Source organism: Vidua chalybeata, chromosome 31 (assembly GCF_026979565.1).
Source record: "Vidua chalybeata isolate OUT-0048 chromosome 31, bVidCha1 merged haplotype, whole genome shotgun sequence".
In the NCBI taxonomy this organism is placed as follows: domain Eukaryota; kingdom Metazoa; phylum Chordata; class Aves; order Passeriformes; family Viduidae; genus Vidua; species Vidua chalybeata.
Window position 1 is genome coordinate 1,638,786 of NC_071560.1, and position 27,942 is coordinate 1,666,727.

The 27,942-nt window shown below is 47.4% G+C and overlaps 3 protein-coding genes, 1 long non-coding RNA gene and 4 other non-coding genes across 10 annotated transcripts; 3 read left to right on the top strand and 5 right to left on the bottom strand.

Annotated features, from left to right (window-relative positions):
- Window positions 1-1,943: 1,943 nt before the first annotated feature.
- Window positions 1,944-9,618, top strand: LOC128801810 (uncharacterized). The gene is made up of 3 exons (XR_008435260.1): window positions 1,944-1,980; window positions 4,179-4,327; window positions 8,669-9,618. It is a non-coding gene; the product is annotated as an uncharacterized LOC128801810 (long non-coding RNA).
- LOC128801737 (zinc finger protein CKR1-like) lies at window positions 4,706-7,998 on the bottom strand. 3 transcript variants are annotated; one of them, XM_053967822.1, is made up of 3 exons: window positions 7,702-7,998; window positions 6,938-7,068; window positions 4,706-6,388 (listed from the first exon to the last, which is right to left on the bottom strand). In XM_053967822.1, exons 2-3 carry the CDS (start codon window positions 7,023-7,025, stop codon window positions 5,073-5,075), a joined length of 1,404 nt encoding a protein of 467 aa, XP_053823797.1. In that variant the 5' UTR covers window positions 7,026-7,068; window positions 7,702-7,998; the 3' UTR covers window positions 4,706-5,072. The 3 variants fall into 3 exon arrangements, with proteins under 3 accessions (XP_053823797.1, XP_053823798.1, XP_053823796.1); XM_053967823.1 differs by lacking the exon at window positions 7,702-7,998 and having other exon boundaries at window positions 4,706-6,385; window positions 6,938-7,221; XM_053967821.1 differs by lacking the exon at window positions 7,702-7,998 and having other exon boundaries at window positions 6,938-7,221.
- Window positions 9,619-14,062: 4,444 nt separating the features above from the next.
- IL4I1 (interleukin 4 induced 1) lies at window positions 14,063-20,686 on the top strand. Its single transcript, XM_053967741.1, has 7 exons — window positions 14,063-14,075; window positions 16,494-16,708; window positions 17,350-17,462; window positions 17,635-17,836; window positions 18,213-18,281; window positions 18,527-18,660; window positions 18,825-20,686. The coding sequence occupies exons 1-7, from the start codon at window positions 14,063-14,065 to the stop codon at window positions 19,648-19,650; spliced, it is 1,572 nt and encodes a 523-aa protein (XP_053823716.1). The 3' UTR covers window positions 19,651-20,686.
- A 1,065-nt stretch (window positions 20,687-21,751) lies between these two features.
- On the bottom strand, window positions 21,752-21,825 carry TRNAN-GUU (transfer RNA asparagine (anticodon GUU)). The gene has a single exon. It is a non-coding gene; the product is annotated as a tRNA-Asn (tRNA).
- Window positions 21,826-22,993: 1,168 nt separating this feature from the next.
- TRNAL-AAG (transfer RNA leucine (anticodon AAG)) lies at window positions 22,994-23,075 on the top strand. Its single transcript has one exon. It is a non-coding gene; the product is annotated as a tRNA-Leu (tRNA).
- A 682-nt stretch (window positions 23,076-23,757) lies between these two features.
- On the bottom strand, window positions 23,758-23,829 carry TRNAP-UGG (transfer RNA proline (anticodon UGG)). Its single transcript has one exon. It is a non-coding gene; the product is annotated as a tRNA-Pro (tRNA).
- Window positions 23,830-24,029: 200 nt separating this feature from the next.
- TRNAT-UGU (transfer RNA threonine (anticodon UGU)) lies at window positions 24,030-24,102 on the bottom strand. The gene has a single exon. It is a non-coding gene; the product is annotated as a tRNA-Thr (tRNA).
- A 1,361-nt stretch (window positions 24,103-25,463) lies between these two features.
- On the bottom strand, window positions 25,464-27,697 carry LOC128801705 (E3 ubiquitin-protein ligase TRIM7-like). Its single transcript, XM_053967742.1, has 2 exons — window positions 27,626-27,697; window positions 25,464-27,236 (listed from the first exon to the last, which is right to left on the bottom strand). The coding sequence occupies exons 1-2, from the start codon at window positions 27,695-27,697 to the stop codon at window positions 26,535-26,537; spliced, it is 774 nt and encodes a 257-aa protein (XP_053823717.1). The 3' UTR covers window positions 25,464-26,534.
- Between the last annotated feature and the right edge of the window lie 245 nt (window positions 27,698-27,942).

Below are 27,942 nucleotides of genomic sequence, written 5' to 3' on the forward strand. Positions count from 1 at the left end.
AGGGGTTTCGGGGTGGTTTTCACAGCATCAGCTTCTCTGCCGTTAGAAACCCGCTCCAGGAAGCTGAATTCAGGGAAAAAAAACAACTCAAAACCTCCAGACGTACAAAAGCGACCCCCAATAAACCGACCTCAGCCCTTTCCTGGGTGTGAAAAATGCATATTTTATGATTGGCTTTTTGGCAAATGTTACAATGGGTATTTGTGTAATGTTGGAAAGTTACGCTGCATTAATTCTCTCAAGTCGTGTGTTAAATAAATGTATTTTTAGGTTATAACACAGTGTTAAAACAGAAACTATGCTATGTAAGAGATACTTTTTAACAAGCTCAAGAAAGAGATGAGATAAGAAATTCTTTGCACAGAGATGGCAGGGACAAAGCCCATAAAGAGTTACGGCCTCCTTATGGGAAAAGACAAATATTCTTCCACCTCCTCTCCATCTTTATGGAACCACCAGGATGAAGGGGAAGGAGTTGACAAAAAAAAACCAGAGAAATTATTAATTTGCAAGGAATTTCTGCATCATGTATGAAAAATATGAATATGCAACAGGGCGTTGCTTTTAAGGGTTGTTCCTTTGTTCACAAGGCGTGTTTTTGGCAGCTCAGCGCTCAAAAACGTCCGGGCGTCCGTAATTCTTTGCTTTTTATTGTCTTGTAATTGTCCTAACTCCATATTTTTATTACTCTAATTGTATTACTATTTTTAATGACCATTTTATTATTATTAAACTTTTAAAATTAAAAAAAAAAAAAAAGTGATTTGTGTTTTTCACACTAGGGGATTTAGCAATCCCTCCTCCGTGAGACAGGTGGAAGACGACTGTGAAAAACGCCAATCACTTGTTTTAAAAATGCATAAAAGTTGAATAAAAAAAAAAATAAAATGGTTATAAAAAATAACGATACAAGTATAGTAATAAAGGTTGGACAATTAGAGTTAGGGCAATTAATGAGACAATAACAGCCCGGGCTGGGTGCCTCTTTCTGGACAAAAATGAGCCAGGAAAAAGGACTCAGTTAAAAGAGAATTTACCCCTTAAGAGGGGTAACCTGTTGCAGATGCAAAACACTTCATGATTATGCATATATTTTATTTAAAACAAGAAATTCCTCTTGTATTTGTCAAAAAGTTTAATCCCCAGGTGCCTTCGAGTCTTAAGTCAGGCTTGAAGAAGTTCGTTTCTGTTGATAGGGAAAGACATAAATTCCTCTCCTCTGGGAAATTTAGGGATTTTTGTAATTGTTATCTCTGTGTGAAGAATATCTTGATTATCTTATCTCTTTCTTGAGATGGTTAAAAAGTATCTTACATAGTATAGTTTCCATTTTAACATTGTGTTATAACCTGAAAATACATTCAACACACTTCTTGATAGACTTAATACAGCACAACTTTCCAACATTACACATACAATATTCATTGCAACATTTGCCAAAAAGCCAATCATAAAACACGCATTTTTCACATATTTTAACTACTAAAGCTGAATTTTAATTACAAAACTACATTTATCGTTAAAATGTTAACACAGCATAACTTCCCCCAACATCGCACGTACGATATGCATTGTAACATTTGCCAAAAAAAAAAAAAAAAAAAAAAAAAGCCACTCGTAAAATACGCATTTGTCGCAGGATTTACCCGATTTTTTTTTTTTCCCCCCTCACGTTTCCGCCGCTGCCCTCTTCCAAAATGGCGGCCTCGCCTTCAGGCAGGACGCGAGGGAAAATGGCGGCGGCCTCTTCCCGCCCACGGCTGCCCGCGCGGCCCAGCTCAAGATGGCGCCCGCGCCCTGAGGCGCTGGCCGCCATCTTGGATGAGGTCAGCCAGCCGCCGTTGCCCTGAGCGCCCGCGGAACGGGGTGGAAGCGACGTTTTTTTTTTTTTTTTTCCCCACAAACTCCCTCATGGCGGGGTTCTTAGCACATTTTTTTTTTTTTTTTTGGGGGGGGGGGGTTTGTTGCTTCTATCCCTTGGTAGGAAATTCGCTTTTTTAACCTTTTTCCTGCCGGGAAGGGTTATGGCGCAATGGCGGGGGGCGGGGGGGGGCGGTCCTGCAGGCCCTTTCCCTCAGCCCACACTGGTTAAAACAACCCCAGAACCTCCCGCTACATTTGGAGGTTCAAGTACCCCCCTAAATTTAGATGTTCCAGTAGCCCCCTAAATTTAGATGTTCCAATACCCCCCTAAATTTAGAGGTTCCAGTAGCCCCTAAATTTAGATGTTCCAATACCCCCCTAAATTTGGAGGTTCCAGTACCCCCCTAAATTTAGAGGTTCCAGTCCCCTCCTCAATTTGAAGATCCCAGTACCCCCCTAAATTTGGAGGTTCCAGTACCCCCCTAAATTTTAAGGTCCCAGTACCCCCTAAATTTGAAGGTCCCAGTACCCCCTAAATTTGGAGGTTCCAGTACCCCCCTAAATTTAGAGCTTCCTGTACCCCCCTAAATTTGGAGGTTCCAGTACCCCCCCTAAATTTGGAGATCCCAGTACCCCCTTAAATTTATAGGTTCCAGTACCCCCCTAAATTTAGAGTTCCCAGTACCCCCCTAAATTTAGAGGTTCCAGTAGCCCCTAAATTTGGAGGTTCCAGTACCCCCCTAAATTTAGAGGTTCCAGTAACTCCCTAAATTTGGAGGTTCCAGTACCCCCCTAAATTTAGAGGTTCCAGTAACTCCCTAAATTTCGAGGTTCCAGTACCTCTAAATTTCGAGGTTCCTGTACCCCCTTAAATTTATAGGTTCCAGTTCCCCCCTAAATTTAGAGGTTCCAGTCCCCCCCTAAATTTATAGGTTCCAGTACCCCCCTAAATTTGGAGATCCCAGTACCCCCCTAAATTTGGAGGTCCCAGTAGCCCCTAAATTTAGAGGTCTCAGTACCCCCCTAAATTTGGAGGTCCCAGTACCCCCCTAAATTTAGAGGTTCCAGTACCCCCTAAATTTGGAGGTCCCAGTACCCCCCTAAATTTCCTCAAAACCTTTTTTTTTTTTTTTTTTAAATATTAGGAAAAAACCACCAACACCCACCTGGACATTAAACAGCAATTTTTTTTTTTTTTTTTTCACGGAGCAAAGTGGGGTTTTTTTGGTTATTTATTTTAATTTCCGCCCAGACCCGCGGTTCTTACCGCCAGAGGGCCTCGGCCATTGTGCACAGCCCTTTTTTTTTTTTAATATAATTTTTTTTTATTCCTTCCTTCTTCTGTTTTTTAACTCTTATCGCTTAGGATGTCAGAGGGATATCTGCTCCCCACATGCGCATCCCCACTTTTTTTTGGGGAGGGGGGAAAAAAGGTTTTTTTTTTTGGGAAAAATAAAGTGGCTTGTTTTTCCCCATTCCCCGTTCTTCCCTCCTCCGTCCTCCTCTCAGGGTCTGGGATTTTCCAACCTCCAATCCCAGGGAAAGGGGGAAAATGATAAAAAAAAAATCCCAACACACCCCCAAACCCCCAATCTCAAAGTTGTCTTTCCCCCTCAGGGGGAATGTGTCGACCCCTTTATTTCCATTTATTTTAGCAGCATGGCAAAACGCCGAATAAATTAATTGGCCTGAGATGCTGGTGAGGGGCTCCAAAATACATAAAAATAAAGGGAACTGTAGCAGGAGGGAATCCGTGCTGGAAATCAGCCGCTTATTCCCGCTGGCTTATTAGGGAATAATTGCCCATTAAATTTTCAGTGCCTGATCCTTGGAATCCTCACCGACCCACTGCTCCCCAAGGAGGATGAGAGGGGGAACAGTGGGAATCAGCTTTTCCTTTTTTTTTTTCTTTTTTTTCTATTTTTTTTTTAATTTTTTTCTATTTTTTCTTTTTTTTTCCTTCTTTCTTTTTTCTTTTTTCCTATTTTTCTTTTTTCTATTTTTTTCTTTTTTTTTCTTTCCCCTTCTTTTTTTTCTTTTTTTTTCTATTTTTTCTTTTTTTTTCTTTTTTTATCAATTTTTTCTTTTTTTCCCTTTTTTTTTGTTTTTTTCTTTTTTTCTTCTTTTTTCTTTTTTTCTTTGTTTTTTCCTTTTTTCTTTTTTTTTTCCTTTTTTTTTCTTTTCTTTTTTTTTTTTTTTTTAATATAGACTAAACCACTAAACCCTCTTCCAAAAACCTTTTTTTTTTTTGGTTTTTTTTTCCCCCCTCCACACACAAACTCAACCTCTGGGCACGGCAAATCCTCTCTTTCCAGAAAATTCCCCGTTTCCAAGCCTGACCTGCCGTCTGTCCCGCCTGGACCACGCAGAGGAAGCACCAGCCCCTCACTGGGGCCACGGAGTCCTGGAGGATTTTGGGGAGAGGTGGCCACTTTTCCCTATAACCTCACCTTCCGCTCTACTGGTAAGGTGAAATGCGGCGCATGGTGGCGTGAAAACACACGGGGAACCCCATCCCCTGAGGATTTTTGGGGTCAAACAGCTGGGAAAAGAAGCCCTGAGGATCCGTTCCCATCACCAGCACGGCTGGGACCTCCCCAGACCCTACTGGTCGTTCAAAGGGGCATTGAGGCAGGAATGCTGGAGAAGCCAGGCCAGGTTGCCCGGGCCTTGGAGTGGCAGTTGATAATTCAGAAGGCGGTTGAGCCAAAAAAAAGCAAAACCCCCTCCCATGTGCGTCCCCTGTGGGGAAGAAGGAAGGGAAGAAGGAAGAAGGAAGGGAAGGGCTTGTGGGGAAAGCGTCGGAGCACAGGGTCGGAGCACAAAGAGACCAAGGCGTCCATGAGGTGCGGGGATCCCAGTTTATTCCTGCCCCCTCCGTCCCCTTCTCCCGCCCGCTGGCAGCACGGAGTGGGAGCAGCACCGCTGGATTTCCGCATCAGAGCCAGCCCTGGTTTCCCCCCACCCTTCCCTGACGGAGCCAGGCGCTGTTTCCTTTGGGAACCCGCTCCTTCTCCCCCAAGGTTGTCCCTTTTCCAGGATCTGGACTGCAGCAGCTTGCGGGGGAGACACCGGGGCAGATAAATCCCACGACACAGCACCCCTGTCACCCACCCCAGTGCCCCTTCAAGTGTCACTTGGTGTCCTTTGGCGTGCCCCCGAGGCAAGCTTTCCCCCACCGGCTGTCTCTCGGCGTCCATCGCGGTCCTTTAGGGGCCCTCACCGCTGTGAGCTCCGCGCTGGTCCCCGGCGAGCCGCGTCCTGGCAAGGGGCGAGGCGCCCGCAGCCTTGGGGAGGTGGCTGCGGCGGTGCTTGGCGAGGTGCGAGCCCTGGCTGAACGCCTCGCCGCACTCGGCGCACCTGAAGGGCTTCTCGCCGGTGTGGACGCGGCGGTGCCGCTCCAGGTGCGACGCCCACGCGAAGCCCTTCCCACAGTCGCCGCAGGTGTAGCCCTTGGGCGCGGCGTGGCCGCGCCGGTGCACCAGGAACAGCGGGGCTTCCCCGAAGCGCTTCCCGCAGTCGCCGCACTTGTAGGGCCTCTCCGGCGAGTGGGTCTTGCGGTGCTGCAGCAGGTGAGCCTTCTGCGTGAAGCGCTCGCCGCAGCTGCCGCAGGGGAAGGGCCGCTCGCCCGTGTGGACGCGCCGGTGCCGCTCCAGGTGCGACGCCCACACGAAGCCCTTCCCGCAGTCCGCGCAGCGGTGCGAGTGCTCGCGGCTGTGGCACCGCTGGTGCCGCGCCAGCGCCGGCCCCGCCCGGAACAACCTCCCGCAGTCGCCGCAGCGCAGCGCCTTCCTGCCCAGGTGCGTGCGGCGGTGCCGCGCCAGGTCGGAGCTCTGGCAGAAGGTCTTCCCGCAGGCCGGGCAGCGGTGCGGCCGCTCGCCCGCGTGGCTGCGGCGGTGCTTGGCGAGGTGCGAGCCCTGGCTGAACGCCTCGCCGCACTCGGCGCAGCCGAAGGGCTTCTCGCCGGTGTGGACGCGGCGGTGCCGCTCCAGGTGCGACGCCCACACGAAGCCCTTGCCGCACTCGCCGCACTTGTGAGGTTTGTCGGCGGCGTGGCCGCGGCCGTGGGCCGCCAGCTCGGCCGCGCCGGCGAAGCGCTTCCCGCAGTCGCCGCACTTGTGCGGGCGGTCGCCGGCGTGGGTGCGGCGGTGCTGCAGCAGGTGCGAGCTCTGGCTGTAGGTCTCCCCGCACTCGGGGCAGCCGAAGGGCCGCTCGCCCGTGTGGACGCGCCGGTGCCTCTCCAGGTGCGACGCCCACGGGAAGCTCTTCCCGCAGTCGGCGCAGCCGAACGGCCGCTCCCGGGCCGGTCCTTTGCCGCGCAGGGGTTTGGCACGGCCGAGTTTGGGGAGCGCGGTGGGTTTCAGGGCGCCGGGGGACACGGCTTTGTCTGGGCGCTTCGCTTTGCGCCTGTTGGAGCCGTGGAGCTTCTGCCGCTCCAGGCCGTGGGATGAGCGCGGTCCGAGCCCGGCGCCGTTCCCCGACGCTCCTTTCTCCTCTTCTTTTTCACTCACCAGCCCCTGAGCTGCTGGGAAAGGGGAGAAGCGGGAAAAGGTGAAAGCGTGAGGAGCGGGATTTAAAACAACGAAGCAGCAACAGGATTCTCCTTAAAAAATTTCGCTTTTTTCACCCCTGAGCTGCTGGGAAACGGGAGAAGGAGGAAAAAGGGGGACGGCATGTCCCTGACTGGAGCAGGGGTAGGATTTAAAACAATGGAGCAACAAGAAGATTCCCCTTAAAAATCTCGCTCTCCCAGAGAGGAGGAAGAGAGACACAACACGGACCTGATCCCAGTTTGAGCTGGAAATGCGGACGTGCCAATTTTCAATTTTCAATTGAAATTCTCAGTTTGAAATTAGGGGAGATCAATAACATTTCTCCTGAAATTAGGAGAGATCAATAACATTTCCTCCTGAAGAAGGAGAGGGCTGGGGCTTGGGGTAATCCCCCTGGAAACTTGCCCAGATCCCTCCGCCCCTCTTCCCAAACTTGCTCTGCTCGGAGCAAGGAAAGGGCAGGGGGATATACAACGAGGAAGGAGATTTTGGGGGGGCGGGAGGGGGGGGGGTGTCCTTACCCAGGGACATGAGGGTCTCGTAGCTCTCGTGCATCACGTCGAGGTACAGGGCCTTCTGCCGCGGATCCAGCAGCACCCACGGCTCCATGGCACAGGGAGCGCCGGGAAATGCAGATTCCTCCCAAAATCCCCTGCAGGGGAGGAGGAAAATCCTTTGAAATCCAAGGAAACCCCCCCCGCCCCCCCGGCTTCAAAGTGCTTCATGCTTTTCCTGCCGTTCATTTGGAGGAATGTCGGGTTTTCACAGTCCCTCCATCCACGCCTAATCCCCAGCGACCCCCAGAGCAAGGAGGGAACAGGGGGGGTCCCTTCTTTGCCCCCCTTGCTTTTCTGGCCGACCCCCGCCCCACAGCAACCTCTCCCTCCCCAATCAGCTGTACCCGGGAGCACCCCCATCCCTGCGGAGCCCCCAGGGGGGCTTCCCTCTCCATCCTGCCCGTTCCCAAAAGGGGGTTCTGCCCTCTCCCAAAAGGAGCCAGACGAGCTGGGGCAGCCGAACCGCGGGGCCCCGCTCCTCTTTTCGCCGCGTTTACCTGCCCGTCCCCCCACCCCCCCCGCCCCGGCTTCCACAGGCGGCTTTTTCCTCTAGGAGGAATTCTCCTCTAGGAGGAATTTTCCTCTAGGAGGAATTTTCCTCTAGGAGGATTAATTATCCCCCGTTCCCTGCCGAGGCTTCAGGGAGGGGGCGATGCCCTGACCACCCCCCCAACCCCACCTTGTAGCCCCCCCCCCAGCCCAGGACCACGGAGCCTCTCCCCCCCCACCCCAGCAGGACACAAATGGAGGCGGTGGCGAGCGCGGCTCCTCTCCGGAAGCCCAAGCCGGTATCCGGCGGAGAGAGGGAGGGAGGAGAGGCCGAGCAGCGGCTCCGCTCAGCCGGAGCCCTCTAGGGGCAAACCCAGCCCCGGCGCCCAAATCTCCTGCGAACCCTTTGAAACCGTGCGAGCACGCGGGACCGATCCCCCCGCCCCGTTACGAATTCAACTGGGGAGGCGGATTATAGCGGTAAATCAATTAACGAGAATTTATGAAGCAAGCGGTAGTGTTATATGTAAAACAGGTATAATTTGTTACGTGTAAAACAGGTATCATTCGCGCCGTTTTTAGCATTATATATATTTATATAGCATTTTAGCATAATATAATATAATATAATATAATATAATATAATATAATATAATATAATATAATATAATATAATATAATATAATATAATATAATATAATATAATATAATATAATATAATATAATATAATATAATATATAACATTAATATAATATTATTATATATAATATTAATATAATACTATGACATATATTATTAATATAATATTATTATATATAATATTGATATAATACTATGATATATAACATTAATATAATATTATTATATATAACATTGATATAATATTATGATAAATAATATTAATATATTATTGTGATATATAATATTAATATAATATTATGGTATATAATAGTAATATAATATAATGATATATAATATTATATAGAATACTATGATATATGTAATATTGATACAATATTATTCTATATAATATTATATAGAATATTATTATATAGAATATTAATATAATATTGTTATAGAATATTAATATAATATTATTATATATGATATTGATATAATATTATGATATATATATAAAATTATCTATAATATTAAGTTGTTAGAATGTACCCTTTGGCATTAGAAGCCCCCCTCCCCTTTCTCAGGCAAAACCAGGTGTGTGTTGAAACCCGATTTGCAAGGAAAAGGATGTGGCTCGGCAGAGGATGGGCCTTATCTGAGGCGATAAGGAGACACCCAGGCGCTGATCATCTCGTGAATTACCCGAGATGGGCATCAGGAAAATCCCCCGTAAATGTGAATACCGTGTTCCCAAAAATTTCAATCAAAGGTTCCAACGACTCCGGATTTCGAATTGTTCTGCCTCTCGCCGAGAAGGAAATCTCTCCAATTTCTGGGACTCTGAATGAAACAAGGGACTGAATGCCGAAATCCTGGCGTCAGGCAAAAATTTCCCCTATTGTTACATGTAACAGGTATAATTCGTGCCATTTTTTTTTTTGTATGATATATATATAATATTAAATAATTGTTAGGATGTACCCTTTGGCATTAGAAGCCCCTTTCTCAGGCAAAACCAGGTGTGTGTTGAAACCCGATTTGCAAGGAAAAGGATGTGGCTCGGCAGGAGATGGGCCTTATCTGAGGTGATAAGGAGACACCTGTTATAAACAAGTTCAGCAAAGTTAAAGTTGTTGAAATACTTACAATTGTAATAGGCGCTGATCATCTCGTGAATTACCCGAGATGGGCATCAGGAAAATCCCCCATAAATGTGAATACCGTGTTCCCAAAAATTTCAATCAAAGGTTCCAACGACTCCGGATTTCGAATTGTTCTGCCTCTCGCCGAGAAGGAAATCTCACCAATTTATGGGACTGTGAATGAAACAAGGGACTGAATGCCGAAATCCTGGCGTCAGGCAAAATTTCCCCTATAAAAATAATTTGTACCACGATGGTGGCGTGGGAGCATAGAGGGAAACCTCTGCCGAGGATGATCTCCCGGCACTGTCCTTTTCCTTGTGTAAGTTAGATCTCTATTGCTAAAATAAATTCTTTTTATTATTTAAAATTCGGCTGCATCGTTTTTCATTTAGAACAACAGCAAAGAGTTGTTTTGGTTTTTTGGTTTTTTTTGGGGGGGTAACTGGGGTTGGGTACCTCTTTCTGGACAAAAATGAGCCAGGAAAAAGGACCCCGTTAAAAGAGAATTTACCCCTTAAGAGGGTTATGCTGTATTAACATTTTAATAATAGAGAAAATGTCGTTTTGTAATTAAGATTGAGCTTTAGTCGTTAAAATTGAAACTATGTGTGTGAGATATTCTTTTTATTAGCTGAAGAAAAGGAGAAGATAATAAATAAATTATTTGCACAGTGATAACAATTACAAAAATCCCTAAATTTCCCAGAGGAGAGGAATTTATGTCTTTCCCTATCAACAGAAACGAATTTCTTCAAGCCTGACTTAAGACTCGAAGGCACCTGGGGATTAAACTTTTTGACAAATACGAGAGGAATTTCTTGTTTTCAATAAAATATATGCATAATCATGAAGTGTTTTGTATCTGCAACAGGTTACCCCTCTTAAGGGGTAAATTCTCTTTTAACTGAGTCCTTTTTCCTGGCTCATTTTTGTCCAGAAAGAGGCACCCAGCCCGGGCTGTTATTGTCTCATTAATTGCCCTAACTCTAATTGTCCAACCTTTATTACTATACTTGTATCGTTATTTTTTATAACCATTTTATTTTTTTTTTTATTCAACTTTTATGCATTTTTAAAACAAGTGATTGGAGTTTTTTACACTCAGGGCTCCAGCAGGCACCAGGGGCCAGCAGCTCCAGGATTGCTCTTCCCATCGCCCCACACCACTCTGGAGAAGGAAAAAAAACAGCTTGGGGAGAGGTTTATTGCCGGGAAAACGAAATAAAATCGGGAAGAGAGGGAAGCAGGGAAGCCCAAGTGCTGGGAAGATGGATCCTTGAGGATGAGGAGGGTGAAGAAGGCAGGGTCAGGGTGGCTGAGTGGCCTAAGGTGGCAGATTCAAGGCCCTGCTTTCCCTCCTGTGTCAATTCTGGTCTGCAAGTGGAGGTGTGGATTCACATCCCACTCCTGTCACACATTTTTTTCCTAAAAAAGTCATTTTTAAATCTAATTTTCTGTCTTTTTTTCTTTTTTTTTTTTCTTTTTTTTTCTTTTTTTTAATTTTTTTTATTTTTTTTTTTTCTTTTTATTTCTTTTTTTTTTTTTCTTTTCTTTTTCTTTTCCTACCCCCGATAAAAATTTGTCCCCTGTCACATCCACTCCCTTCAAACACTGGAAGCCCCACCAGGATCACCCTAATACGGAACCTTCACTTCTCCAAGACAACCCCGACTTCCTCGGCCTGGGAGCGTCTCCGTGGCCTCCTCTGGACTTCCTCCATCAGCTCCACATTCTTCCCATGAGGAGAACCCCAATTTTGGACGGTTTCATCCACGAAATTCCTCCCTGGTGCATTGACTTCTTGCTTTATGCCCCCGCCAGAATCCCAAAAGTGTCGCGCGAGTACGTGCAGCAGGCGAATCCAGAGAATCCTCCGGGCAAGCGGGAAGTGAAGGACAAGAAAAACGCTTTGAAAGGGCATCCTTCCTCAACAGGACCTGCCCACGTCTCTCCAACCTGTGCCTGCCGGCCCAGGGACTCGTTAAGGCTAATTATCTCATTAATAAAATCCGCACGGGGTTTTCCTTCCCCTGTGCTTTGCGTAAGAGTTCCTTCGTCATCTCCGCGGGGAAACGCTCCCGGGGTGACCAAGCCCCTCATTCCAGGTGCTCTCTGATGTCCCACATCAGAAATCCCACTTCTTTTTTTTAATTTTTTCTTTTTTTTTTTTTTTTTTTCCCCCGCTCTTTCCATTCAGAAAAGTCATCCTTAAAGGCAGAAAAGAGCGATCTGGAAAGAAACCACCATCCCTCCTCCCACCCCTCTGATTCCCTGTGATGCAACTGGGAAATTCACCTTCCCGTAATCTTCAGGGAATCAACAGATGGGAGCAGGAAGACGGGAGGGAGGGACAACTTTTGCAACCGGTGGGTTGTTAATGCCCAGGGAAAAAAAAAAAAAAATAAATCCCCCATCACTGAGGTTGAGCCCAAAGCAGCTTGTTGGGACAAGCATTAATCCAGGTTCTTATCAGGACAATGTGAAACCAGCTTCACTTCCAAGCTCTCTGCTGTTCCTGGGAATGTTTCTCTGTGCCAGTTCCATCGTGCAATTCCCAAATCCCTCCAGGATTTGGTTTTTTTTCCAGGTGGGGAAAATGTGTGGTTTTTTTGGAAGTTCAGTGTTGATACCCCACTGGGGGAGCAACCGGCGAAGCGAAAATCATAAAACACAAAACCAGACCTAAACCAAGAGGGTTTTTCCCCCTCAAAAACAAAACAAAACAAAACAAAACAAAAAAAAAAACAACCAAAAAAAAACTTCTACTTTTTTTTCCAAACCAGCTGGTGGAATTTTTTAAATGGAGACATGCTCCAAGACAACAACAACAACACAAAAAAAAACCACCAAAAAAAACACCAAGAAAAACCTTCAGAGCTTCATTTTTTCTTAGAAGGAAACTTTCCGAAGGCGTTAGTCACCCAAATTTAAAATTTTAACCACGACAGCACAGTGACACCCATTTGGAAGGAGCTGTCCTTGCTCACGAACTCACTCACGGGCTATGAGAACCGCCAAGGACCTCAAAAAACATCCCGTGACTCACGAAACGTCGCGAAACTCCCCGCTCCGAGGGATGTCCCACCTGAGCCCGGGCACATCAAATCTCTCGGGGTCAAACAAGTCTCACCGAGTCACATCAAACCTCGGAACGCCGCCGCCGCCGCCACGGGGCGGGCCCGGAGGAGGGCCACAAATTCCACAGGACCGCCCAGTCCAAACTGCAACCGTCGCGCCGAAAGTGCTGCGACCACCACCCCGACTCGAAGGGACCAGCCTGCGCTCGGCCTCTGCGGTTTTAAGCCAGTTTTCTGTGGTTTTAAGCCAATTCATTGCATTTATTGTGATTTTTTTTTTTTTTTTTTTTTTTTTTTTCCCCCTATTCGGTCGCGGCTGTGGCTTACTGTGGATATTCTCAGCTCAGTCAGAGAGAAAGAGAAAGGTTTTCTAACCAGGCAAGAAGCCTGGGAAACAGTTGGGAAAGAATGTAAATAATTCTCTAATCTATCTTGTAATTCACATTGTTTATAGATGTGCTCTGCCACTGTGCGTCGTTCACTGCCCACCAATGGTGTTTTTACTCTAAGACATGTTTTTACTCTGAGACCAATGAAATTAATCTTCTCGATGTTTACATTTGAAATAAATCAGAGCTCATTTTCTTTGCCTTCTGACCTGGAGTTCTCTGTTCCCGTCCTGCTCGACAGCGACGACTTAAAATCTCTTTACCAGGTATTTGGGTGGGGATTTGATTTTTTCCCCCCTCGCTGGTTTACGGTCGAACCGGCGCGGCTTTGGGAGTCCTGCGGGATAAATAATAAAAATACCCCACCACGTGCCACCGAAAAGCAAAACTCTGGGCGAAGAGTTCCGCGGCTTCTCCTCGAGAGATTCCCACCACAGGCCCCCCAGTTTCCACGTCACAGTTCCAGCTGAGAGCCCGTAAATGCAACCTGCGAATGCTCGTGACGCGAAACCTCCAGAATTCTGCCTAAATTTTGCTTGACTGAGCGTTCCTTCGTCCTGAGGTGTTCTGTGGTCGCATTTGGTGAGACCCCACAGTTTCGTGGTGTTTGAGCAGGGTAAAGCCTGGTGGAGGTGTTGGAGTCCAAGAACAAAGAGGTGGTTCCTCAGATGAGTTTAGGGTGCTTTGGCAAGTCCAAGGTCTCCACTCCGGAAAAAATGCCGGTGTCATTTCTAGAAAAATACCTATTTTTTTTGCCATTTCAGTGAAGTTCTGGATGGTCTTTAAGGTCTCCTTCCCACCCAAACAATTCTTCATCTCCTCTATTATAATCGAGGCAAGAGCAAGCCAAAATTGTCAACACCTAAGAGCACCCAGTAGGTGAATTTTCCCTAGGAAATTCTCATTTTCACCCTTGAAATTATATTTTGGGTGCCAGTTCACGGCCTCCCCAGGGTTCAGAAGGATGCCCGTGGTTGTTCCACAGATTTCAGCGGTCTTTGTGCAATACCAGGAAAAAAAAAACAAAACAAAACAAAAAAAAAACCCCAAACCTGATTGTTCCCTTCTGGGAAATTGCTGCCTCTGGTGGAGCAGGGCGTGGTCACGCCCCAAAACATGCAGTGGACAGATGACTTTACTCCAGTGAGGAGCTGACTGCTCAATTTCTGGTTCCCCCTTCTAATGACAAATGACACTTCACTCCCTTCTGGGTTGCGCTGATTGGCAGGGGTTGTTTTTTTTTTTTTTTTTTTTTTTGGGAGCACCGGGGTGGTTTTTTTTTTTTTTTTTTTTTTTTTTTTTCCCCTTAAGCTGGGGTATAAAATGAATTCCAGTCTCAGCAGAGGATTCATCTTCCTCCTGGAGCGATGACTGGGACTGGTAAGTGACTCCTCCCCTCAATCCTGAGCTCTTAGTGGGCTTTTTTTCTTTCTTTTTTTTTTTTTTTTTCTCAATCTTTGGTTTTATTTCATCTTTGTTGTCTGGGTTTGGTGTTTTGGTTCCGTTTCTTTGAAACCTCCCTTTTTCCCAGCTGGGGGCCATCCCACGGGAGGCCTCCGTGCTCCAAGTTGGTGGTTTCCCCACATCTTCCCCCCCAAAAAAATAAAACCACCACACCTGATGGAAGGTGGAGATCCAACCTCCAAGACCCAATCCCAGGATTTTTGCTCTGATCTCCCACATGGTCCATAGGTTTTGTTTTTTTTGTTTTTTTTTTCCCAACCCAACTGTGATGATTCTGGGATCAGGGCAGGTCCAATCCAACCTTATCCCGCTGTTAACAGGACTGCAGATTCTTCCTAAGTGGCTTTTTTTTGGTTTTTGTTTTTTTTCTTTTTTCACTCGTGGTCGGTGTCTTGATCAGCTCAAGGGGCTGTTGAAACACCTGCCTCGGGTGTTGGATGATAAAGACTCCGAGGTGGTTTTTTGGCAGATCCAACCCAGATCTGCAACAGAAAAAAAACAAAAAAACCCAACCAACCAACCAACCAAACAAACAAAAAACCAAAAAAAACCCCAAAAAAAACCCAAAAAAACCAAACAAAAAACCCTAAAAAACCCCCAAAAAATCCAAACCAAAACAAAAACAAAACCAAAAAAAACCCCCCACAATTCCCAGGGGTTTTCCAGCAGTAAGAATTACCCAAAGTAGAGTTTCCAAAGCTTTTTGTTCTTTACCCCTGAGGAAAATTGGCAGCACTCGGGAGAAGGAAAAGAAAATGAAAGCTGCTCTTTAGCTGTTTTTTAAAAAAAAAACAGAAATCAAAACTAGGAAAATCCCAAGGGTGGGGGCAGGGGACAGGATGGGACAGAGTGTGGTTCTCAGCCCAAATTTTCTTTCGCTGTGAAAACGTTAAATAACATTGTGTCTGTTCTGGTGGAAATGGTCATTTTGGGTCTGTTTGCTGCTCCCTGTGGGCGTCTCGAAGACACAATAATTTTAAAGGAGAGGATTTAAAACTGGGAGGGATTTTTTTTAAAAAGAAGAGATTTTTTTTAAAGGAAGGGGATTTTAGAGGAGGGAATCTTAAAGGAGAGCAAAATTCTCTTCTCTAAAAGTAGAAAAATTTTAACTAGGGAATTTTAAAGAAGACAAATCCCATCTCTCTTCATCCCTTTAATTCGTCCACCTTCCTGTGAAATTTTCTATCTCCAGCTCTCCTGTCTGTGCAATGCTTCATCAGATCCATCTGCCCAATCCTGTCTTTTTCCCTCCACCCTTCACATAAAAACTCCCCAAATTACCCAGGTGTGGGAAAGGTCACCGGGGACAACGAGGTGCCTCGATTCTTTGCACATGAGTGACACTAATTACTGTTCTTGAAAGCTTTGGAGCTTATTCTAAGAAGGCCAAAGTCATTTTGGGAACTCGCCACCGCAGCTGCACAAAGCAGGACATGAATGTGGAGAACTAAAAAAAAAAAAAAAAAAAAAAAAAAAAAAAAATTCATCTACGGGCTGATTTCTCTTAGAAAACAGGAATCACCGTCGCTGACGTCTCTTGACACCTTCTGTGATGGAGCTGCTGGGGCCAGGGATTTCACAAACCACCCCCGTTCCTCTTTTTTTTGGGGTCTTGGGTGCCAAAATCCTTGGATGTTTGTGCCGTGGGGGAACGACCTTGACTGCCAACGCCGCGTTGTTGCCTTCTCTTCTCTTCTCTTCTCTTCTCTTCTCTTCTCTTCTCTTCTCTTCTCTTCTCTTCTCTTCTCTTCTCTTCTCTTCTCTTCTCTTCTCTTCTCTTCTCTTCTCTTCTCTTCTCTTCTCTTCTCTTCTCTTCTCTCTTCTCTTCTCTTCTCTCTTCTCTTCTCTTCTCTTCTCTTCTCTTCTCTTCTCTTCTCTTCTCTTCTTCTCTTCTCTTCTCTTCTCTTCTCTTCTCTTCTCTTCTCTTCTCTTCTCTTCTCTTCTCTTCTCTTCTCTTCTCTTCTCTTCTCTTCTCTTCTCTTCTCTTCTCTTCTCTTCTCTTCTCTTCTCTTCTCCTCTCCTCTCCTCTCCTCTCCTCTCCTCTCCTCTCCTCTCCTCTCCTCTCCTCTCCTCTCCTCTCCTCTCCTCTCCTCTCCTCTCCTCTCCTCTCCTCTCCTCTCCTCTCCTCTCCTCTCCTCTCCTCTCCTCTCCTCTCCTCTCCTCTCCTCCCTTCCCTTCCCTTCCCTTCCCTTCCCTTCCTTCCCTTCCCTTCCCTTCCCTTCCCTTCCTTCCCTTCCCTTCCCTTCCCTTCCCTTCCCTTCCCTTCCCTTCCCTTCCCTTCCCTTCCCTTCCCTTCCCTTCCCTTCCCTTCCCTTCTCTTCTTCCCTCCCCCAGCCCTCTTCCAAATCCTCCTGCTCGCCGGTCTCCTGAGCGCCACGCGGTTCCCGTGCTTCCCCGAGTATTGTCTCCGTGACCGGGACTACGAGGAGCTGCTGAAGATCGCCCGGGACGGGCTGGAGCCCGCGGCTCACCCGGCGCACGTGGTCGTGGTGGGCGCGGGGATCGGCGGGCTGACGGCAGCCAAGCTGCTCCGGGACGCTGGGCACACGGTGGGAATTCCACAGGGCTTCTTTCCCTCCTCCAAAGCTCTTCCGGGCTGGTGAGGGAAAAAGGGAATGCAGTGGGTCAAGCACGGTGGTGGAGGAGGGAGGAAGGGAGGGAAGGAGATTTGTCGCCAGTGATTTTCCCCTGACGTTGGTTCCTGTGACCCAAGCGAGTCCTTTGCGTGACTGTCTTAAGGGCAGCAGAAATTCCAGGGGTTTCCAAACCATCCCGAGGCACCTGTGAGTCCCAAGGAGGGTTTGCAGTGCATGGAGGGACAGACTGGCAGCAGAAATTCCAGGGGTTTCCAAACCATCCCGAGGCACCTGTGAGTCCCAAGGAGGGTTTGCAGTGCATGGAGGGACAGACTGGCGCTGCTTTCAAAGCCCCGTTTGATCCTGAACCACCGCGAGAACCTTCTCACCGAGCCGGTGTCCAGCCCAGGAACTGGGAAATGAGAAAATGAGAACCTGCCCCATAGGCGGAGGTCGACAGAGAAGGGTTTGGATCTACAGGTGCTTCATTTGCCATCTGAAGGGGACCTGTCCCATCCTCTGCACCTTGTTTTGGGAGCGTTTCACTTCAAACGCGCCGTTTCCCGAAGCTTCCCGTCTGCACCCGATTTTTTTTTATTTATTTTTTTTTTTAGGTTACCGTTCTGGAGAGGAGCAGCTGGGTCGGGGGGCGGATCCGGACGTACCGGCCTGAGGGACAGGACTGGTACGTGGAGCTGGGACCCATGCGCCTGCCAGGCAAGCACAGGTAAGGGCAGGTCAGGTGAGGGTCCGGCCCGATCCGGGGCGCGAATCATCCCCGTTGCTTCCCCGGGGGTTCAGCTTCTGTGCCGAGGGGACAAAATTTTTTGGTGGCGGAGCTGGGGGCAGGGCGTTGGTTGGCTGTTGCCTCTTTTCCACTCTTGCCCTTCTTCTTCCAGGCTTGTCCGTGAATTCATCCGCCAGTTCAACCTGAAGCTGAACCCTTTCATCCAGAGGGACAACAACACCTGGTACTTCCTGAGGGGTGCTCGGGTCAGGGCTGAGGAGGTGGACAGGAACCCTGACGTCCTGAATTACACCGTGGAGCCGTCGGAGCGGGGCAAGAGCAGCGTCCAACTGTACCGGGAGGTCCTGAGCAAGGTACGAGATTTCCCGTGGTGTCCCCCCCCCTCCTCGCATGAACGATGAGTTGGAGAAAAGTTTTGGGCGTAAAAAGTGGGGAGGGCTCGGCCCTAAGTCGGGGAAGAGCAGGGTCCTTTTGGAGTCAAAAGCGGAGAGGCTCGTCCCGAAACAAGGACGGGTGGGTGCAAAACCCGTCCTTGTCCGTAAGAAATCCTTTGGAAGGAGTCCACCGGGACTTGGGTGAGCAGAAAGTGCCACACCAAGGCACAGCGGCCTGAAACTTGATGTCCAGAAACTCCAGGGGTTACCAAACCCTGAAATCCTGAGAGAGTTTTGGGCGTCGCTTTTGGAAATGGATCTTTTTCCAGCGAAAATGCCAACGTTTCTTCTCCAGGCTCTTAAGAAGTTCCAGACCACTGATTGCAGGAAGTACCTGGCTCAACACGACTCCTTCTCCACCAAGGTAAGGGGCTTGGGCTTGAGGGCAAATTCAATACCAGCTCTTGGTAATTAACCCGCTCTCCCTGCTTTGAGAAGGGTTCTGCGTCGCTCTAACCCCATCCTCTGTCACCTTTTGGATGCTTTTCCCTAATAAATGATCCCTTCTAATTAAAAAAAAACAGGCTGAGAAAGGGGCCAGCAGAGCTCCAGTGCAGCCCTAACTGAGGCAACAACCTCAGGCCGTGTCCCTTCTCCTGCCGTCTCCAGGAATATTTGATCAAGGTGGGGGGGCTGAGCCGAGGAGCTGTTGACATGATTGGTGACTTGCTGAACGAGGACTCGGGGTTTTACCTCTCCTTCCTCGCCTCGCTGTGGGACTTCGACGTCTTCTCCGATGAGAGGTGAGTGCCGTCCCTCCAGCCCAGCCCTGTTCCCACGACGGAAAACGTCGGGAGCGGTTCCAAACGGGAGCAAAACTCAGGATTTCTCGGGCAAAACTCAGGATTTCCACACTCCCTAAACCTCAGCGCCTTTCCCGCACCTCCCGCTTGCTCCTCCCTTCCAGTTTTGATGAAATCACCGGGGGGTTTGACCAGCTGCCCAGAGCCTTCCACGAGGCGCTGCCCGACGTCGTCCGCTTCAACTGCACCGTGGAGAAGGTCATGACGAAGGGCGGCAAAGTCCGAGTGTTCTACCGTGCTCCGGACACGCTCGCCCCGAGCGTCGTCGCTGCGGATTACGTCCTGGTCACCTCCAGTGCCAAGGCCACCAGGCACATCCAGTTCCTCCCGCCGCTGTCCCCCGCCAAGGCCCACGCCCTGCGCTCCGTCAACTACGCGAGCGCCTCCAAAATCATCCTGGCGTGCTCCGAGAAGTTCTGGGAGAAGGACGGGATCTGCGGGGGCTACTCCGTCACCGACCGCCCCTCCCGCTTCATCTACTACCCCAGCCACAACTTCTCCAGTGGGGTGGGCGTCATCCTGGCTTCCTACACCTGGAACAGCGACGCCGAGTTCTTCCTGCCCCTCACGGACGACAAGTGCCTGGATGTGGTGCTCCAAGACCTGGCGGACATCCACCAGGTGAGCAAGGAGTACCTGCAGTACACCTGTGACCGGCACGTCATCCAGAAGTGGCAGCTGGACCGACACTCCCTGGGGGCTTTCGCTGCCTTCACCCCCTACCAGTTCGTGGACTACTCGCAGGCGCTGTTCGCCCACGAGGGCCGGCTCCACTTCGCCGGGGAGCACACGGCCCAGCCCCACGCCTGGATCGACACCGCCATGAAGTCGGCCATCAGGGCCGCCGGCAACATCCACCACGAGAGCGGCGAAGCCGCGGCGCCGGACGGCGAGCGGCCTGGGAGGCCCGCGCGGAGGGAAGAGCTCTGAGCTCTGTGCGAATCCCGGTCCTTTCCGAGGAAAAGCAGCGGAATTCCTCGGCAGCGAGAGGCGGCCAATCCGCGGGCGTCCCGAAAGCGGGGGTTAAAAGCGTGGCGGGGAGACGAGGGGAGCACTGAAATCGTGAATCCGAATTATAAATGCTTGATGGGGGTGGGAGGGGAGCGCTAAAAACGGACAGGGGTTATTGTAGAAGGTTGAATCTGCAGCCCAATAATAGAGGACGATGAAAATTTGGGTCGGAAAGTAAAGTAACGCAGACTGATGAGGGTGTAATGCAAATGTCTCAAAACAATATTTAGGTGTGAGGCTTGATAACAGAGAACACAAGCCTCTGGAATTGCATATTCTCGTATTTTATAAAGTGTTGCACTTCCCTTGATTGCATCAGATTTGCCGTAAACATCAGGATTAATATTTTCAGCAAGTACTCTGCTATGTAAAATCAGTTTTACTTTCTATACTCAGAAAATGTTCAATATGCAGTTCAATTCTTTCACATTTCCATTTTTAAGTTCATTAAACTCATTCCAAGTAATTATAGCTCAGCTCTGCGTGCGGAAGACAAAATCTGGCAAATAATTTTAGTTTGAAAATCGTATCTATTTTTCCAGTGGTATTTCCGGTGCTAGCTTAAGGAAACTCACACACACACACACACACACTCTGCAGTTCCCCCTTGTCCACCGCTGTAATTCCCAGCTTATTTGCATGCCAGGCGCTTCAGGGGATGACTAAGAAGGAAAAATAAAGGCGGGAATTTGTGGTTTCCTTGTGTGTGAGGGCGGCGTCATCGCGTAAAAATGGTGTCGCCACGCTCCAGCCCTTGGGGAAGTCGCCGCTCTCAGTTCCTCCAGCCCAGAATCTGAGAGAGAACCCGGCGCTCCCTCACCATCCTCTCCTTTGAGTGGTCCAACACAACCAGTTAATTAACCAGTGCTAATTCTTGCCCGGTAATTTTGCCGTTCCCCACGGCGCCAGTCAGGATGCGATCCCGGCCTCTTCGACCTGTGGCCAATGCCGAGTTGATCCAAGTGGATCAAATAAATTATCCTGAATCTTCAGAGGAAATCCGAGGTTTTGCTGGAGTTTCTCCCCTCGCCAGGAACTGCCCTGAATTCCGTAGCCTCGGAAACTCCCATCTGTACTGCAGGTGGGATTTTTGTGGGACAGGACAATGATAAATTCCCCAAAAGGAAACACCAACCCAGTTGCTAAGAGGTGCCAACCCTCGCTGTGGTCCGTGAGCTGCTCGGCCTTCAATTCATCCCAATTCCCACAAAATTCCAACTTTCACCTCTGACTCCACAGAGCTGCAGGGGAGCAGCTCCAGGCTCGTTCCCAGCCCAAAAAAAAACCCCAGCTCTCACTGGAGGCAGCAGGGATATGGCAAGAGCATCACAACCCTCAGGCTCTCCCAGCATCAGAGAGGGAGAGATTTATCCCCTTTTACACCCAATTAAATCCAGCTAACAATCAATGAAGCACGGAGCCACCACCAGTAGCGCATTATGAGCTTGGCCAGGCTCAAAGCACTTTTTGGGAGGGCCAGCCCCAGAGAACAAAAACCTCACAGTTAAATTTTTGTCGTCATCCTTCATTTCTTCCGGCTCTTTAAGGTGCCTCCCTTATTGAACACGGCGCTGTTCTTTTGGGCGTGACAGAAATCCAGGAGTGAAGCAAAAGTCAGGGCAAGTGGAGTTGCGTCAGGTCGGGAAATTCACCCGAAATGCCACGAGCACCTTCTCGAGCCCGGAACAGAGCCAAACTCCACGTGCAAGCATCCCCTACAACGGGAAAATCAGGGTTCAAAAGGTGAAAGGTGGGAAGAAAAAAAAAAAAAATAAAAATAAAATAGAGAAAGCAGAAAGGTTTTTAGCTGCTTGGTTCGTGAATTCCCCGGAATTTGGGTTCACAACCTGCAGCCTCCGGATGCTGCTCCGAGGTGGAAGGACCAAACTTGCGGGATGGAGTTGAACCAGAGCCCTCAGGCTATGGGGAGGGGAGGGCTGAGGACAATTAAAGCTCATTAACAGCTCGCTAATGACTGAGACTGTGGGGAGAGAAAGGGAAAAAGAAAAGAACTCAGCCGCGTCCCTGGGTGGGCTCGAACCACCAACCTTTCGGTTAACAGCCGAACGCGCTGACCGATTGCGCCACAGAGACCTGAAAATCCCGCTTTAAGTCCAGGAAAATGAGGTAAAAAAATCAAATTTCACGAGGTTTTTACCGAGTTGGAGCAGTGGGGGTGAGGGTGGAGACTGGGAATGGGATGGAGATGGAGTTTACAGATGAAGATTAGGAGTGGGAAATGAGGATGGGGGTGAGGATGAGGATGAGGATGAAGCTCGTGGTCTTCCTCATGGCTGAGCTTTTGAACTTTTCCTCTCTGCGCTTTCGGCCCTTTGGTGCTTCTCTGAGTCCGTCCGTCAGTCCTGATGGGCTTGGAGACAGAGGAGATTCTTTATCTGGGTTCTTTGCCCAAATATTTATTTTTATTTTTTGCCCAAATATTTATTTTTCTTTTATTTTATTTTATTTTATTTTATTTTATTTTATTTTATTTTATTTTATTTTATTTTATTTTATTTTATTTTATTTTATTTTATTTTTATTTTATTTTATTTTCCTATATTCCTATATTTATATTTATATTTTGCCCAAATATTTATTTTTATTTTCTTATGCCCTTTGTCCCATGGCAGGGGTTCCTTAAGTAAAAGGTTAAAATTCAAGACATAACCCTACAAGCTAAAATATAAATGCTTCATTCATTTTGTTAAATTAAGTGAACTGCAAAAATCTCTATTTCAAGAGGAGCTTCTTAATCTGGGTTCTTTGCCTCTTCTGGTATTGTTCTTTATGCGAGAAGCTTCAGAAATTTGCATTTTTCTTATGGTCTTTGTCCCATGGCAGAGGTTCCTTAAGTAAAAGGTTGAAATTCAAGACATAACCCTACAAGCTAAAATATAAATGCTTAATTAATTCTGTTAACTTAAATGAACTCCCAAAAAAAAAAAAAAAAACCCAAAACAAAACCAACAAATAAACAAAAAAAACCCAACAAACAAACCCAACCAACAAACAAACAAAAAACCAACAAAAAAAAAAAAACAAAAACAAACAAAACAAGGAAAAAACCACAAAAACAAACAAAAAAACAGACAAAAACAAACAAAAAAAATTCTCTATTTCAATCGAATAGAGGTGGGGATGAGGATGAGGATGGACACAGCAGTGAGGATCGGATGAAGACGAGAATAACACGAAGACAAAAATGAGGAAGAGGAAGGAGCCATGCAGGAAATGAAGGCTCTGAGAGCTCCTCTAACGGGGTAGCGTGGCCGAGCGGTCTAAGGCGCTGGATTAAGGCTCCAGTCTCTTCGGGGGCGTGGGTTCGAATCCCACCGCTGCCAGCTTTTTATTTTCTTTTTTTTTTTCTTTTTTTTTTTTTTTTTTTTTTTTTTTTTTTTTAGCCTTTTTGTGTCATTTTCCTTCCTCCCTCTCTCTTTCCTCACCCGGGAAGACCGGAATTTAAAATCCAAATAAAAGAACCACCCCCCCCGGCAATATAGTAATAAAAATGCACGCACAAAAAAAAAAAAAAAAAGGAAAAAAATAATCTCGAAACGACAACAAAAATCGTACGAAAATCCCAAAAGCAAATCAAGCAACAGCCAAACACAAACACGCTCCCGAAACGGTTAAAAAACAGCGCAAAAAAAATGCCAAACTCACAGCAAAACCACTCACCCAAAAAAAAACCCCGCAACGAAACAAAACAAAGAAAAAAAAAACTCCCACGAATAAGTCCTAAACAAAAAAACAACACGCACAAAAAAAAAAATCAAGCCCAAAAAAAAAAAAAATTTAAAAAAAGCAGAAAGACCCAACCCCAAAAAAAAAAAAAAAACCCAACACGACACAAGAAACCCCAAGCAAAGAAAAAAAAAAAAACCCGCACAAAACCAAAGGTCAAAACACACACGCGCACGAGAAAGAAAATTAAAAGAGAAAAGAAACAAAAATAAAGTGGAAAGAAAAAAAGGGAAATTTAAGAAATAGGTGGGGGAAAAAAAAAAAAAACAACGAAAAGTTGGGCTCGTCCGGGATTTGAACCCGGGACCTCTCGCACCCAAAGCGAGAATCATACCCCTAGACCAACGAGCCGCTATGTTGGCTGCTTCCTCAAAATCCCTTCTGTCCTCAAAGCGGTCTGGCCCTAGAAACCCCAGGATCTTTTCCCGATTCTTCCGTGCTCGTTCCCGATCCCGACGCGCGGAGAGAAGCGGCGAAACTTTCGTCGGGGGAAAAAAAGGCTAAAACTGGGAAATTTCAAAAAAAAAAAAAAAAAAAAAAAAAAACAAAAGAGGCCCCAGCGAGATTTGAACTCGCGACCCCTGGTTTACAAGACCAGTGCTCTAACCCCTGAGCTATGGAGCCGGCGCGGCAAACGCCGCTCCGCTGGGGCCACCACCACGGGGGGGAAGCAGCGAAAATCGCCCGGAATGGCCCCAAAAATTCGATTCGAAAAGACAAAAAATTAATTCCATTCTATTATCTATATTGTATTGTTTCCTGTTATATAATTATTTTATACACGCCTTCACCCCAACACGTAAATACATATATATATTATGATATATAGCTGTGCAAATATATTTTAAATATATATTTATATATATATATTATGGTATATAGCTGTGCAAATATATTTTATATATTTATATATATATTATGATATATAGCTATGCAAATATATTTTATATATTTTATATATATATATTATGATGTATAGCTACGCAAATATATTTTAAATATATATTTTAAATATATCTTTTATATATATTATGATGTATAGCTACGCAAATATATTTTAAATATATATTTATATATATATTATGGTATATAGCTGTGCAAATATATTTTAAATATATATATTTTTTATATATATATGATGACATATAGCTATGCAAATATATTTTAAAGATATATTTTTTATTTATATATATATATTATATATATAATGGTTCACAGCTATCCAAATATATTTTAAAGATATATTTTATATATATATATATTATGGTATATAGCTATGCAAACATATTTTAAATATATATATATTTATATATATATTATGATATATAGCTGTGCAAATATATTTTAATTATATTTTTAATTTATTTATTTATTTATATAATGGTATATAGCTATGCAAATATATTTTAAATATATATTTTTATATATATATATATTATGATATATAGCTATGCAAATTATATTTTAAATATATATATTATATTGATATATATGAAGATGAGCCCAGGTAGCACCTCAATGTTTTATTTCCCACACATGGGCCAAGAATCAAACATGATTCCAAATCAAACGTGATTTCCACGCCAGAAAAGTCGTGACCCTGGGAATATCTTCCTTTCTCCAGGGATTTTCATTTATTTCTGCCGTTTTCTTCAGCAGGGGACGAAGCCGAGGGACTAAAATAAACATTTTATTCCCCTGCTGGCGGCTCCATCTCTTCAAAACACCTTTAAAATGATGTGGATTTACCAGCTAACTCATTAAGTAAAAAATATAAATTTGAATCTCAAGGCGGGAACCAACCCAACAGCTGAAAATTCTGGATGTTTCCGCTTTTTCTCACCTCAAACCACCCAGGAAATGTTGTTATGGATCAAACCTGGCCAACCCCAGAACTCCCCTTGACCAGCAATAAGACACTGATTATTTTTTAAAGCTCCTCTTTATTTTTTTTTTTAATTTTAAAATTTTTTTTTTTTTTTTTTTTGGCAAAACCGAAGTGGATGAAGCAACTGCGAGTTCAGCGTCAGCGCCTTGGCAGAGACCGAGGGTTTCCAGTGGGGGGGAAAAAAAAAAACCAAAGAAACAACCAAGAAATGAGGATAAAAAGGTGATTTTGCTGAGAACCTGAGGGAACACAAGGTTCAGCACCTGAACCCACGCAAAGCGTGAGAATTGTGAGGGATTATATTATATTTTGTAAAAATCTCATCCAAGGAAAAGCCTCGGCACCGGGAGCACCAGAGGGACAAATGTGGGTCTTGCTCAGGTCCAGCGGGACGAACATCACTTAAAAAAAAAAAAAAAAAACAAAAAACAAAAAACAAAAAAAAAAACAAAAAAAAGCACCTTTTAACCTTTTCTGGAGTCTATCTGTGGGTGGAGAACCAGATAAGGAGGGCAGACAAAAAAAACCCACACGGGCTCTTCCGCGCTGGACAGGGCTGAGCCGGTGGACAGCTCAGACAACTCTCACAAAACCCCAAAAATCAGGATTTTCGGGGGGACAATTATCCCCCCCGGGTGGCAGAAGGAGCCGGGAAATTTCTGGCTGGGTTTCTTCTCTGCGGACAAAGGGAGGAGCTTTGCTTTGGGGTGGACGCCCGAAGATTCCTTTGCCCCCCACAAATATTCCGTCTCCCGGCCACTGGCGCTTCCGAAGCGGCGGAGGAGCCACTCCAAAGCTCCCCGCGGATCCTTAAACCCCCATCCGAGGGCAGGGCCGGAGCCACAGATCATTTCTGGAGGGTTCCTCCTCGCTGAGCTCCTCACCCCTTTCCAAGTTCAAGCCGGTGGCCACAGCCTTTGGGTTGGTGGCCACGATCTTTGAGCCGGCTGACCGCGGCCTTCGAGCTGGCGACCTTCCTTTAAGGTGGCAACCGCGACCGCTGGGACTTCCCTCCGTTTCCACCTGGCCCGAAGACCCACCTTGAGGTGCTCACCTGACCGCCTCACCGGCCACCCCTCAGCCCCCCGCGCGCCACCGGACGCGGCCGGCTTGGAGTCTTTTTGAGCTCGCCCAGGGGGCCGGGCACGCCCCGGGGACGGGGGGCACCTCAGGGGCACAGCTTGATGTAGGTGACGGTGGAACAGACGGAGAAGAGGGGGAACACCTTCTCCTGGAAGGCCACGTTGAAGGTGAAGATGTGCTCCATGCTCTCGGCGTCGTAGAAGGAAACCTCCTCGCCCTCGTAGTCCAGGTAGACGCGCACCCGGCTGAGCTTGCGGCCCAGGCACAGCGGCGTGCGCTGGGGCGACGTCACGGCCCAGTAGCGCCCGCCGTTCTGCTGCACGGCCCAGATCCCCTCCTCGGGGGAGAACTGCGTCAGCCCCTTCCTGCGGACGGACTCCTTGGCCACGCCGAAGGCCCAGCCGTCCGAGGGCCCCACCTCCACCTCCCAGTAGTGCCGCCCCGACTTGAAACCCGCGGTGGCCAAGACCCGCGAGTTGGTGTCGAAGCGCTTGGGGTTGTCGGGCAGCTCCTGCTTCCTGCAGCCCATCCGGACGCTCTTGAGGTCGGCGGAGAGGATCAGCAGGTGGTTGGCCGAGTCCGGGTCCAGGGTCAGGTCCTCTGTTGGGGGACAGCGGCGACGACGGCGGCCAGGTTTGAGCAACGAAAAGCCCGACTCGGGGGTCGGGGGCGTATCGGTTTCTGGGCCAGCCCGGAGCTCACTAATCCCACCCCCAGCCCCAAGAGACACCCCGCAGCGACACCCCCAAACCCCTCGAGGTGTGGGGGGGTTTATCTCATGCCGCTTCTGGTGGGAAATGGGGGTGACAACGACACGAGGCCCGCCAGGAGGGGGAAAAAAAAAAAAAAAAAAAGCACACGCAGATAATTCGCGGTTGTCAACGGCAAAGGCGGGCGTCAAATCAACAATTTCGGTTGTTTTTTTTTTTTTCCCCCACGTGAATTGATTTTTTTTTTATCCACACACAGGTGGGCTCCGCACCCCCCCGACATAAAAAAATCGCTGGGTTTTGACCCCCAAACCACCCCAAAGGCGCCCAAAATCCTCGTGGGAAGCCACGCCCTAAAGGGCGCCTTTCCACCCGGAGTCGCCCGAACCGAACACGCGAGCGCAGCCTGCTCCCAACATCTTTTTTTTTTTTTGTTTGTTTTTTTTTGTTTCCTTTTTCCCCCCACCCTTTCCGAACTCAGGCTCAGAGGAAGCAACCTCAAATTGTGGTTGTAGTCGGCAAAGCCGCCGCGAGACATTTTTTGGGGGGAGTCTGAAACGCGGCCTCTGGAGATGGAACGCGGCGGGCGCCACACCACGGAGGGCTCTGCGCTCGCCAAAATTCACGGAATTCGGGTCAAGAATTGGCACCAAAATCCCCCGAAAGAGACGCAGCGGGATTAGAAGCCCCAGAGCGCTTCGCAAAAGTGGGGAAAGTCACAACACAAGGGCAGGGAAGGCCGGGATCTTTTTTCCCTCGAAATTTAAGCGCCACGTTCCTCCC